Source organism: Prunus persica, chromosome G4, assembly GCF_000346465.2.
Source record: "Prunus persica cultivar Lovell chromosome G4, Prunus_persica_NCBIv2, whole genome shotgun sequence".
Classification (NCBI taxonomy): domain Eukaryota; kingdom Viridiplantae; phylum Streptophyta; class Magnoliopsida; order Rosales; family Rosaceae; genus Prunus; species Prunus persica.
Window position 1 is genome coordinate 24,718,043 of NC_034012.1, and position 13,652 is coordinate 24,731,694.

A 13,652-nucleotide genomic window follows, 5' to 3' on the forward strand; every position below is an offset into this window, starting at 1 on the left:
GCTCTCTGTTTAGAATAATCGGTCTTGTTTGACCATCTTCTTTTTGTTGAACTTGGCCGGTTGATCACTTTGCTATGGAAATTTCAGTTTTTTTTTGTTGAATAACTTCAATTCGCATAATGTCTTGTGAATTGCTTGAGTGTTTCTGAGTTGTGGCATGTTTAGCCTACGTCTAGAGACGTGTCGATGAGAGTGGCCTGTTTGACTTACATCAGGAGACGTGTCGATAATAGTGGCATGTTTGGCCTACGTCCGGAGACGTGTCAATGTGTATAACTCGTTTACGTCTAGAGACGTGTCGATGTGTATGACCCGTTTGGCCTACGTCCGGAGACGTGTCGATGATAGTGGCCCGTTTGGCCTACGTCAGGAAACGTGTCGGTGAGAGTGGCCCGTTTGGCCTACGCCCAGAGACGTGTCGATGAGTGTGGCCTGTTTGGCCTACGTCCGGAGACGTTCGATGAGTGTGGCCTGTTTGGCCTACGTCTCGTCAGTAGACGTGTTGATGAGTGTGGCCCGTTTGGCTTACGTCCAGAGACGTGTCGATAAGTGTGGCCCGTTTGGCCTACGTCAGGAGACGTGTCGATGAGAGTAGCCCGTTTGGCCTACGTCAGGAGACGTGTTGATGAGTGTGGCCTGTTTGGCCTACGTCAGGAGACGTATCGATGAGACAGTGGCCCGTTTGGCCTACGTTTGGAAACGTGTCGATGAGTATGACTCGTTTGGCCTACATCCGGAGACGTGTCGTTGAGAGTGGCCCGTGTGGCCTACGTCCTGAGACGTGTCGTTGAGTGGCCCGTTTGGCCTACGTCAGGAGACGTGTCAATGAGAGTGGCCCGTTTGGCCTACGCCCGGAGACGTGTCGATGAGTGTGACCCGTTTGGCCTACGTCCAGAGACATGTCGTTGAGTGTGGCCTGTTTGGCCAACGTCCGGAGACGTGTCGGTGAGGGAGGCTTGGGTGCCTGCTTAGAGCCCAGCTGATAGGTGAAGAGTTTTATGGATAGTCCCCTTGGAGGTGATGGGCATTACATTGCCTTGGAACTTCCTTCCCATTGAAAGATGATGAAAGGTTTTTCTTCCATAATTTGGTAGCTAGTGACCGCTTGGAAGACGAAAGTTGCCTGCTTGATCTTTCTCTTCTGCCCCCTGGTGGTCAGCCCGGGCTCTTGGAGTCAGCTAGGATCGTGTTGATCCATATGGCTTTTTTCGTGGAGGCTCATTGTTAGTTGCGTCACAATCCTTGATTTGCTGGATAGCCCCCCTTGAGATGAATTCCATGCAATGGCCGTCTCTGACTAGATCTTCGAGGTGCCTTTTTCGAGCGAAGCAGTCGTTTGTGTAATGACCGTACCCTTCATGGAATCTGCAATATCTACTAGTATCCTTCTCGGTTAGGTTTCCCTTTAAAGGTGATGGTTTCTTCAACCAAGGCATGTCCTTTACTTGGGCTAGGATCTGGTGTATCGGGATAGTGAACTTGGTGTAGCTCTCTGTTGCTAGAGCACATTCCTGAGGCTGTGATCTGTGCTTGCCGTTCTCTTTGCTTGCCTGCTTATTTGCTTGATCAGCCTTCTTCGCGACAATCTGGTCGTCGTCCCATAGTGTGTAGCGCTCTGCTGTAGCAAAGACTTCTATCAATGTTTGGCGGGGAGAGATGGTCAGCTCGCGATACAGCTCACATTCAATTGGCAACCCCCTCTTGAAGGCGGAGGACGCAATTTGGCCATCACATCCTACAATGTTTGCCCTCTCCGCTTTGAACCTCTTGATGTAGTCTCGGAGGGATTCATCGGACTTCTTGTGCATGTTAGATGGTCAGGGTTCTTCTTGATCGTCCGATAAGAAGTGTACTCTTTGGTGAAGACATATGCAAGCTCCTTGAAGCTGCTGATCGACTCGGATAGCAGGGTGTGAAACTAGTCCTGAGCTGCTCCTCGCAAAGTCATTGCAAAAACCTTGCTCATTAGCGCATCTTTAGTTTTTTGTAGGATCATAAGGCTCTTGAAATGCTTCAGATGGCTTTCGGGATCGGAATCCCCTTCGAAGCATGTGAAAGAGGGCGTTGAGAATCGTTTCGGGGGAGCAGCTTGCTCGATTTCGGTGGTGAAAGGTGAGGAGTTTGCTTGGTCTACCTCCATGCGTAGTGCATCTTCGAAATTTTCTCCAATCTTTAAGTCTTGAAGTCGGTTATTCACAAGCTTCTCAACGTCTTCTGCACACATGGCTGGTCGGCCACGTTGATGACCTTTACGATTTGGGCGAGGCTGATTAACTTCCTCGTTGGTTTGCAAGGGTCGACTTTCTCGGTTGCGCTGCCTAGACGGCGTGTTGGTGGACTACGTTTGTGAGGAATTTTCTGTAACTTGGCGACGAGAAGTGGTTCTTCGAGAGAAAGTAGTAAAGCGCATTTCTTCACTGTTCTCATTGTGATGATTATCAGTTTGACCTCCTTGGGGGCCTAGGTGGGCATGGATGCCAAGTTGTGGGCCTAACATATTGTGCACGTTGGTCCTTAAATTCAATCTGGATGGCAGACTTCGTCTGCTCTGAGTGTGGCTTGCGGATGCTTGCGACATGTTGGCGAGCTGATTGCGTTGTTTTGCATTTCCTTGTCTGCTTACTCTTGCTCGACCTGCTTGGTTCCCACCGAACTGCCTATCGGTGCGTTCGTTCATCCTTCTCTCTTCGCCCTGTTGTCCAACGCCAAGGTTTTGAGCCAAGTTTATTTGATTGAGGAATTGCCTCATTAAATTGTTTTGGTCGTCCATTCTCTGAGTTAGCTGGTCAACTCTCAGATTAAGGTCTACTTGACTTCGTGGATCGGGAGGAAAGAAATGTGTGGAGCCTAATTGCACACGGGCTAGGGTTTCATTACATGTGTACGTGGGTGCGCGTGTCGAGCGTGGAGGCAATGGAGGGAATGCTTGAAGTTGCTCCAAGATTGGGCCAAAGTCGGCGGTGGTAGTGAGCCCACCTTGATGCGAGGTTCCACCATGCTCAACGGCGGTGCTATGAAGGTGGCTAGATCCGGCCACGGGGCCTTGAGATGGTACGACGGCGGCAGAGGCCGGTGCGGTGGCCCTCGCTGCGAGTCTGGCAGGTGGCACGATGATTCCAGTCACACGGGGTGGCTGCTGAGGGTTCATGGTGGCGAGAGGTGGTGGAGCCGCCATGTCGATTGTGCGATCGTGGGAAGAGTAGCTTTGGGCCGTCACGGATTGAGCCATCGCGGCGGTCTTACTCTTCATGCACTTGCTTCCAACCATGGTTGTTTGGAAGGCTTCGGTGGATTGGAAAATAGGAGGAACGGATTCCTTGAGCACGTGTTGAGTATAACTCGTGCTCTCAACGAGAGCACCAAATGTTTGTGCAAATAATCTCACGGGAGAATATTCGCTTCTAGATCCCTCCACCTTCGACCTTCCTTCTCTCTCTTCCTCGTTTCCTGTAAAAAAGATTGGAGTAAATAGACCACACCCGGGGGTGTTGGCCAAAGGCCCTCCGATGCCTAAGTTAGTTCGAGTGTTTGTAGGAAAACAATAGCTAAGCAAAGGGTACGGAGTTGTATGTATAGTGTGAACCGGGCGGCCGGAGCCATGTGTGGTGGCCGGAGCCGTGTGGAGAAAATATGGAGAGTGGAGAGGGAGAGAGAGCTTCAGGTATTTTTCTCGGGTATTAGGAGTAGGTTTAGATGTACCTTGAATGATGAATGAGGTCGTCTATTTATAGGAGCCTCGGGGGTAGGTTTCGTAGGGATCGAGTCGGACTTGATAATATCCAAATTAATGATATTATCTCTTAAGAAGATAATATCTGAATTAAATGATGTTATCTTCTCTTTATTAGGATAATATCTGAATTAATGATATTATCTCTTTAAATAAAGATAATATCATATTAATTAAGATATTTATCCCAATTAATTAATTAGCCAGATAAACTGGTTTAATTAATTAATTTAAGAGATAATCTTCTTTTCCACGTGGCGTGCCCTGATTGGAGACGAAAATATATGCTCCCACAAATGTCTCATAGACCACATACATATCCACCCACGCAAACGTAGTGGTTATATGAAATGAAAACTTATCTTTGGCTATATGATATCCCACAACTTTCTTTTCCTCTCTTCTCTTATCTTTTCACACACATATACATTTATACTATATATGGTACAATAATTAGTAATATTTGGGTTAATTCTAAATTAGGGAATGTAGGAAACAACTACTATCTTGCCTTGGACAATTGTATAGCTTCTTGATCATGTGTAGACTCTTCAGCCCAGGCAAACTGGTGATGAGACAGGAGTGAGAATTCGCGATTCCTTACATCCTCAAGCTGCTCCCACTCTGCCCATCTCTCTGCTAGATCCACTCCCTGCAGCAATCTAATGACCATAGCACCATTTCATGATAAAGACATTATCATACAGCTTTAGTGCTGGAACTCTCTCAAACCTCTTAGTTAGAATTCTAAATTTTTAATGGGCTGGTCAGCCCAGTCCTACACCAACAGTAGGGGTGGGCGAAACCAGATTGAACCAGACCGAACCGGCTAGTTTGATTAGGATTTTGACAAAAATTAAGGTCATACGGTTCAAAACCCAGCTCAGTTCAGCTGGTGGTTTCAATTCCCTCAGGAACGAGAGAACATAACCGAATCATTTCCCACTCTTTTTATTAATTCCGCCCGTATCCCTCCTATAAAATCATCTTTTTCCCCTAGCTCTAGCCACATAAACCTATCTCTCCAGTGAAGGAAGTAAACAAAGACATCCTTCGCATAACTCCTTTAGCATGCAGACAAACACAAAACAAGGATGTATTTAAAAATAATATATATTATATGAGTATGATATATATATATATATATATTTTAGTATGATATATATATATCCAATTTTCTATAACAGGTTAACCGTACTTGAGGATAATCAAGGTCGCCCGGCCAGTGCATGTTGGTAAACTGGCCGTGCAAAATCTGATTATCCACTAGTGTGGTTAACCATATTATAGAAACACGGATATATATAAGTAATCCCCATTAACTCTCTTACAATAAGAATTCGTACTTATTGCTGATGCCAATACATCAATACAAGGGAATATAAAAGGAAATGAGAATCAGAGTTTAATGGGATTTACTTGAATTTTGGAATTGTAAAGAATTGCATTGGAACTCTTCCGGTTAACTCATTCGATGAAAGATCCCTGCCCAAAAAAAAAAGGAATTTATAAATGGTAAAGAATATCACACAGTGTGCAAGCTCAGATGGGCATGCAATTATATTTAGGCAATAAGTCAAACAGCAGGATTTCGAAAAAAAGGAATTGCTTACAGTTCAGTCAACCCGCTAATGTTTGAAAGTGAATCCGGAATATGTCCAGATATGTGGTTACTGTTGAGATTTGGATTGTCAAGGGAGCTAGAGAGCAAAAGACTAAGAGAGGGAGAGAGAGCCTGAGCAAGAAGGAATCAATATGGTTATGACCACTACTCCTCTGCTTATCCGTTGCAGCAGAGCAGACTATATTCATACCCAAAATGTGTTCTTACATCAGCAAATACAATCTAACCGTTGTGAAGGATAAACCAATGTGAATATGACACATGGCTTTACAAGCTTTACAACCGCTGAAATAAGAGAGACAATCCTAAGCCTTACACTTGGCATATGAGCTCAAGGTGCTCAGCTCACAGATGACTTAAATGGACTGAATATAAACTGACTAAGTACTTACTAACTAATCAGAAATAGCTAGGCAGTTTACATTTTAACACTCCCTTTCTAAAGTGCTAGCTGATTTCACTCCAAGCATATTCCTCAAATAGCTGAACCTGTCTTTGGGAAGTGCCTTGGTGAAGATGTCAGCAATTTGCTCTTCTCCTTTGCAGTAGAGCAGCTCAATCACTCCTTCTTGGATTGCTTCTCTAATAAAATGGAACTTCCTCTTAATATGCTTGCTCCTTTGATGAAATACAGGATTTTTAGCCATTGCTATTGCTGAAGTGTTGTCACGGAACACAGTTTTTGCAGCAGTCTGTTCTTCCCCAAAGTCTTCAAGAACAAACCTAAGCCAAATGGCTTGTGATGTAGCTTCTGCTGCACTCACATACTCTGCTTCTGCTGTTGAAAGGGCCACACTATGTTGTTTGACTGATGCCCACGAAAATGCACCACTTCTAAATGAAAATGCATATCCGGAAGTGCTTTTCATATCTTCCTCTGATCCACTCCAGTCACTATCACAATATCCTACTAGAAGTGCAGACTTTCCAGTCACATACTCAATTCCATAATCAATTGTGCCTTGTATGTACCTTAGAACTCTTTTGGCTGCCCCATAGTGCATCTTAGAGGGAGTGTGCATGAATCTTGCAAGCAGGCTAGCTGAAAACATGATATCAGGTTTGGTTGCAGTTAGATATAGCAAGCTTCCTACAATTTTTCTGTACAAGCTTTCATCTGCTGCTTCACTTCCATCTTCTCTTTGCAATTTATCAGTGGCAACTAATGGAGTGCTCACTAATTTGCAATCCTTGAGTCCAAACTTATCTAGGAGAGTGAGTGCATACTTCTTTTGATGGATGAAAATGCTCCCTTCAGTTTGTGTTACTCCCATACCAAGAAAATGATGGAGTAAACCCAAGTCAGACATTTCATACTTGCACATCATCTCAACCTTGAATTCTTTCACCATTTCATCACTGCTTCCAGTATATACTATGTCATCTACATAGATTGATATAATTAATGTTCCCACACCTTCCTTGGTTCTCACATAGAGAGTTGCTTCACTTGGACTTCTGTGAAAACCACACTGATATAAGTAAGTGTCGATTTCACTGTACCAGGCCCTTGGAGCCTGATTTAGTCCATAGAGAGCTTTTCTTAGTCTGTACACCTTATCCTCAGCTCCTTTAATCACAAAGCCTTCAGGTTGATCCACATAGACTTCCTCTTCAAGAACACCATTTAAGAAAGCTGATTTGACATCCAATTGCCATAATTTCCAGCTTTCTGTGCAGCTAGTGCAATGAGAGTTCTAATAGTGTCTAACCTTGCTACTGGAGCAAAGGTTTCATTGAAATCAATCCCTGGTTTTTGTGTGTAACCCTTGGCTACAAGTCTTGCCTTGTGTTTTTGAATGGAGCCATCAAGGTTTAGTTTAGTTTTATATATCCACTTCACTCCCACAATTGGTTTGCTGCCTGGTCTATCAACCAATTTCCAAGTGGAATTCTTCTCTATCATTGATATCTCTTCAGTCATAGCCTTATTCCAAGCTTCATCTTTGGCTGCTTCATGGAAACTCTCTGGTTCAATAATGCTCAGTTTACATTGAGCATAGACCTCACTTAAGTTCTTCCATTTTTGTGAAGTATGATCAAAAGTTTCAGAGATTGAAACTAATGAATCATGTGTAGCTGATTCTAGAGTGGTTTGCAGATCATTAGCCACTTGTGGTCTCTGAGGAGATTGACTAGACTGAAGTGATTCATTTGAATATGAATCAATTTCTGATATTCTTGAACTTTCTTCTTCATGCCATGGAATAGTCACTTGTACTTCTTCATTCAACTCCTAATTCCACATTGCTATCTCATCAAAGATAATGCTCCTTGAGAGTTCAATCTTTTTAGTTTCTAGATTAAAGACTCTATACCCTTTCTCACAAATCCCATATCTGAGAAATACTCCCTTCATTCCAGTTTCTTCCAGCTTGTGTCTTTTCTGAGAAGGAATATGGATATAGCACAGTGAACCAAATATTCTCAAGTGCTTGACACCTGGTTTTCTCCCACTGAACTTCTCGAATGGAGTTGTATTATCCTAAGCACTTGTTGGACTTCTATTTTGCAGGTATACAGCTGTATTGATAGCTTCTACCCAAAATTTCAAAAGGATTTTCTTCTCATGCATCATTGTTCTTGCCATTTCCATCACAGTACGATTCTTTCTCTCTGCAACTCCATTCTGTTGCGGAGAGTAGGCTATAGTTAGTTGCCTTTCTAATCCCATCTCTTCACAAAACTTTGAAAATTCCAAAGATGTATATTCTCCACCTCTATCACTTCTTAGCTTCTTAATTTGATAACCACTTTGCAACTCAACCATGTTTTTGAACCTTTTGAATATGTTGAATGCTTGAGACTTATGCTGCAAGAAAAACACCCAACACATTCTAGTGTGATCATCAATGAAGGTGAGAAAGTATCTATTCCTTCCAAGAGTGATAGACTGCATTGGACCATAGATATCTGAGTGAATCAGTTCTAGTGGTTGTGAGGCTCTCCAAGCTATTTCCTTATCAAATGAACTTCTGTGACTCTTGCCTATAGCACAACCCGAGCAAATCTTCTCAGATTCTTGTAACTTAGGTAGACCCTGAACCATGTCTTTCTCTTGTAAGAGTCTCAAACTACAGTAGTTTAGATGCCCAAATCTTCTGTGCCACAAGCAAGATGGTTCTCCAAATGTTGCTCTATTTGCCACAGGAGGATTGACATATTTGAGATCTAAGGGAAAACATCTGTTCCCTTTCATTTGAACTCTTGCAATCAGCTCTTGCAATTGCTTATCTTCATAAATGTCAACCTCATTATCACCAAACACCAACCAATGCCCATGCTCTATCATCTGTCCTACGCTCAACAGATTCTCATCCAAACCAGGTACAATCATGACTTCTCTAATAAATCTAGTAACCCCTTGCACATCTATAGCCAAAGTACCTTTGCCTATTGATTGTACTAAATCACCAGTGCCCATCTTAACTTTACAATTCACATTTCTATCTATATCAATAAGTAAGGACTCATAAGCAGTCATATGATTACTACAAGCACTGTCCACATACCAAACATTCATATTTTTTTCAATAGAAGCTGAATGACAAGCATAGAACATAGTAGCAGGTTCTGTTACCTTGCTAGCCAAGTTCGCAAGTTTCTCAGTCTTATTTGATTGTTCATAGTCTTTAATGGGATGCCCAAAACGATTGTACCCATAGCACTTTGGCTTTCCTTTAAACCAGCATTCTCCATAGTGAAGCTTATCACAGTGCTTGCATTTCCCTTTTGCTTGATCTGATTTTTCCCCTGGTTCATGCTTTCCTCCTTGGTTGCCACTATTTTGAGGTTTTGAATCCCATTTCTTACCCTTCGATTTCCAGCTCTTCTTTGATTTATTATTACCAAAACCAGAATTGGACTGAGATCCCTTTTGATTTATGCTCATGCTGCTGAAGGCTTTCTCAGTGGTGTTCTCAGCATGCCTATCAAGGCGCTGAGCAAAACCCCTCAATGCAGCAATCACCTCTTGCACCTCAATCATTTCAATATCCTTAGTTTGTTCAATTACATAACAGGCAGGATCAAACTCCTTAGTCAGGCTTATAAGTAGTTTTTGAACTAACCTTCCTTTGGATAGGTCTTCCCCATATCCCTTCATCTGATTCACAAGCTCAAGTAGGCGAGTGAGGTATCCAGACAAGGTCTCATCATCCCTCATCCTTGTGTACTCAAAATCACGACGCAAACCCTGCAATTTGATGGATCTGACCTGCTTATCACCATGAAATTCCTGATGTAAAATATCCCATGCACCCTTTGAGGTTTCTTCATTCGAAATCCTAGGGAAAATGTCTTCTGAGACAGCCTCTTGGATAATCCCAAGTGCCTTAGCATCCTTCATTAATAGAGCTTCCTTCTCAGAATCCGATGACCCAGCATCATCCACCTTCTTCCCCTTTGAATCTGGAATTTGAAGCCCATTTTCAACTAAATCCCAGATTCCATGAGATTTGAAAATCGTTCTCATTCGAATCTTCCAAAATCATAGTTGTCCCCATTGAATATTGGAGCTCTGAGATCACTCCCACCTGACCCAGCCATCTAAGACAGAATCAATGAACTGAGTCGGAAATTTCTCCTCGGATTTCCAAGCTCAGCCCACACACAGCTTCAACGCCCACTATCCAGATCCAACCTTCACTGTTGATACCATGTTGAGATTTGGATTGTCAAAGGGAGCTAGAGAGCAAAAGACTGAGAGAGGGAGAGAGAGCCTGAGCAAGAAGGAATCAATATGGTTGTGACCACTACTCCTCTGCTTATCCGTTGCAGCAGAGCAGACTATATTCATACCCAAAATGTGTTCTTACATCAGCAAATACAATCTAACCGTTGTGAAGGATAAACCAATGTGAATATGACACATGGCTTTACAAAGCTTTACAACCGTTGAAATAAGAGAGACAATCCTAAGCCTTACACTTGGCATATGAGCTCAAGGTGCTCAGCTCACAGATGACTTAAATGGACTGAATATAAACTGACTAAGTACTTACTAACTAATCAGAAATTAGCTAGGCAGTTTACATTTTAACACCCCTCAATACCCTGCAGCACAGGTGAGATGATTAATTTTTCTTTTCTAGAGAACAGGAAAGTGTTCACAAGATAGTACTTTCCAATATAAACAGTTGTAGAACACTCAGATAAGACAACAGCATAAGTAACTGCTACATATCAAGGCAATTCCCCAATAAATACAAGAACATTTTACATTTATAGACAAAAAAGAAAGTTGGAATATTTTAGGAAGGGAAATGCAGCCTTACAAATGCTTTAAATTGGACAGTTGACCCCAGGTATTGGGTATAGGACCTCTGAAATTATTGTTTGCAAGATTTAGATTCTGTAGATGTGTCATGTTGGCAAGATAAATGGGTAACAGGCCTGTTAGACTATTATCCTGGAAGTCCCTGCATAAATAAAGTTATTTTATCAAAATTCATGACTGGATGCAAAAAAATATATTCTTCAGAATTAAACAAACAAGTACAATAATGAAGGCGTTGGTATTATATTCCACTTTTTTCTATGACTCAGTTGACAGTATGTAAAGTTACAATGATAAAGGGAAAACTTAAATTCTCCCTCTCTCTCTCTCTCTCTCTCTCTCTCTCTCTCTCTCTCTGTAACACCCCGACTCCAAATTAAATGTCTATTTTAACCTATTTATATTAAATTACGAATTTACCCTTGGGGTAGGGGTAAATTGGTCACTTTCTTAATCAGAAGGATTTTGGGACCACGGATAGTATTTCTGAGTAGGTAGTACTGAGACGAATTCGTAGACACGCGGTAGGCTTGAATCGGAATTGTAACGAAAAAGTTACGGGAAAAACACTATCAGTGGCAAAACTGTAAACATTTCAAAAAGTTTGGTAAAAATCAGATTTTTCACCTCAGCTCTCTCTCTCTCTCTCCTCGCGCGCGCTCGACACTCTCTTTCTCCTCAGTCTCTCTCTCTCCCCGACACCGACTCTCTCTCTCCTCGGTTCTCTCAGCTCCGGCGACGGCAGGACACGAGACCGGTCCCGATTGATCCACCTTGACGTCCCGATCAACACCTGCCCGTTTTCCCCGTCGAAAACCACGAACTCAAACCGCGAGCTCGACTGTTTTGAACCGGAGCTTTCCCGCCGTCGCGCCGCCTCCTCCGCCCCCCAAACCCGGTGAGTGAGGTATGGTTTCTCATCCATTTTTCGAGTCCTAGCTGACTGTTGTATAGGTTTGGACCGATTCATTGTCTAGGAAATCGATTAGAAAATCTAGGTTTTGGCCGGATTTCAAAATGAAATTTCGGCCAGTTGCCGCCCGAATTGGACCTTCCCGTAGTTGAATGAAGTGATCTTGACCTTGAGTAGAAGCTAGGGTAGGAAAGGTGAGCTCGGCTGTGGAGTTTTTTCGTTCCCGGAATTACTCTACACACCCACGCGCTACCGGCGCTTGTGGCGGCGCGTGGGCGAGGCTGGTGCGGTTGTAAATTAATCCAATGAGATCCTCAGGTTGTCACGAGCGCATAGGAATTCGCGGATCTCAATTCGGATGTAGTTTGGCTATCGAACGGATTTTCGCATATTGTGCGTTATCCGGGTTCGATAGGTTCCGACCGTTAGATCTTTCCCGAATTAAAATATGTTGTTCTAGGTATTTCTAGGACCATATGGGACTTTACGAATTATGAATCGGAGCCCCGGATGTTCCGATTCAATAATGCAAAGTTTGCGGGTTAGCGATAACTGTAAAATCGCGAACGATTCCTAAACCTGTAATCGGACCTTAGGATACCTTCTTCAACGTGCACGTATGGGGAATTTGGGATTTAAGCATTCAATTTGTGATTTCCGCTTCGACGTAATTTTATATTAAGTAACGGTTCGTATCTCGAAATAGGTGTTTCGACTACACGTACTCAGCAGGCAGGACCCTCACGTGGTCAGGCAGCGTGGGAATACTTGTGAGTGGACTTTGTTTTCAATCATATGCATGGTTTTAATTGATGAAAGATTTTTGCATAATGTTTTAATGGCTTATTGAATATATATTATATTCATGAGTTGATTATGTTGGTTGTATAGCGCTTGGCAATATATTGTGAGTTTGGCATTGTGGGTTTTGAGAGTGCATTTTATATGGTTGTGGGGAAGTATATTTATATATTATCTATAGACGAAATACTTGGGTTGTTGAAGGGTGTTGTGGAAGAATTTGATTTTTGAGAGAAGTTGTATGATTACACTATGTAAGTACCTTCCCCAGTTATCAGTATCACTCGCGGCGTTGGATGTTCCGGCATGTGAGACACTTTCCATATGCGGCGTTGGATATTCCGGCGTATGGAAAGACTTTGTGTAGTGTTTTGGGTCATCACCATGGCGTTGGATGTTCCGGTGTGTGATGATCCAGTCTGCGCGCGTAAGACATAGTTTGGGAGCTACACATGGCGTTAGATGTTCCGGTGTGGGAGCTTTGGAGTTTCGTCCCCTAGTTGGACCGCTCATCCCTAGACGTAGGATAGCACCTGGAAATCCTGCGGACTAGTCAAACGATCCCCCAGTTGGATTGTTTCCCCGGTACCTAGGTGATGTGATGAGTATATCGTATAGCTATTTATAGTTATATATATATGTATATTTTTATGTATACGTATAGTTGAGTGAGTGAAGAATTAGAGTTTTTCGGTGGTTTGACAGGAGTTGTAAGATTGAGAGAATGGGATTCTTTTTGAAGGAGATAACTGGTGTTTTAGAAGAGTTTTAATGAATGTTGTTTTGAGTAATTATTTATTGAATTGTGAACCTGCATGACTTGAGCATTATTTTTACATGGTGGGGTTACTATATATTTTTTAACTGCAAATCTGGTTTTTGTCCACTCACATATTTTCTGTTTTGCGCCCCCAGCTAGTAGTCGCTCCAGGAAGCGTGCAAGTGGTGTACGAGGCTCGAACTGTGAATCTTTCTAGTTAGGAACTGAGTAATTTCTTCTACTCAACTGTTCTTATAATTTAAATTCAGTAGATGCTCTGTATTGCCCATGGTAGATTTTACTTGTGAGGCCGGAGGCCACTCTAGTATGACTTGTAGAATTAAGAAAGCATGCTGCTGGTTGGGATTTTTATTTTATGTATGTTGCAGGTTGAATAGTTTTTGTTGGGATTGCTTAATTACAGGGGAGACTCTGCCAAATTTTTAGTAGAAAGTCTCGGTTTCTTAGTAAGTGGGCCCGGCATCGGAAAGATGTCAGAATAAAGACGGGGTCCACTTCGGTTTTCGGAAAATTCCGGGGCGGGTC

At 42.7% G+C, this 13,652-nt stretch overlaps 1 protein-coding gene across 1 annotated transcript; it reads right to left on the bottom strand.

Moving 5' to 3' along the window:
• Positions 1,179 to 1,808, bottom strand: LOC109948759. The gene has a single exon (XM_020562471.1). It carries the CDS (start codon positions 1,806 to 1,808, stop codon positions 1,179 to 1,181), a length of 630 nt encoding a protein of 209 aa, XP_020418060.1.

Excerpts from the sequence above, each read along its gene's own strand:
- LOC109948759 (XM_020562471.1), bottom strand. The coding sequence starts at position 1,808 with ATGCACAAGAAGTCCGATGAATCCCTCCGAGACTACATCAAGAGGTTC.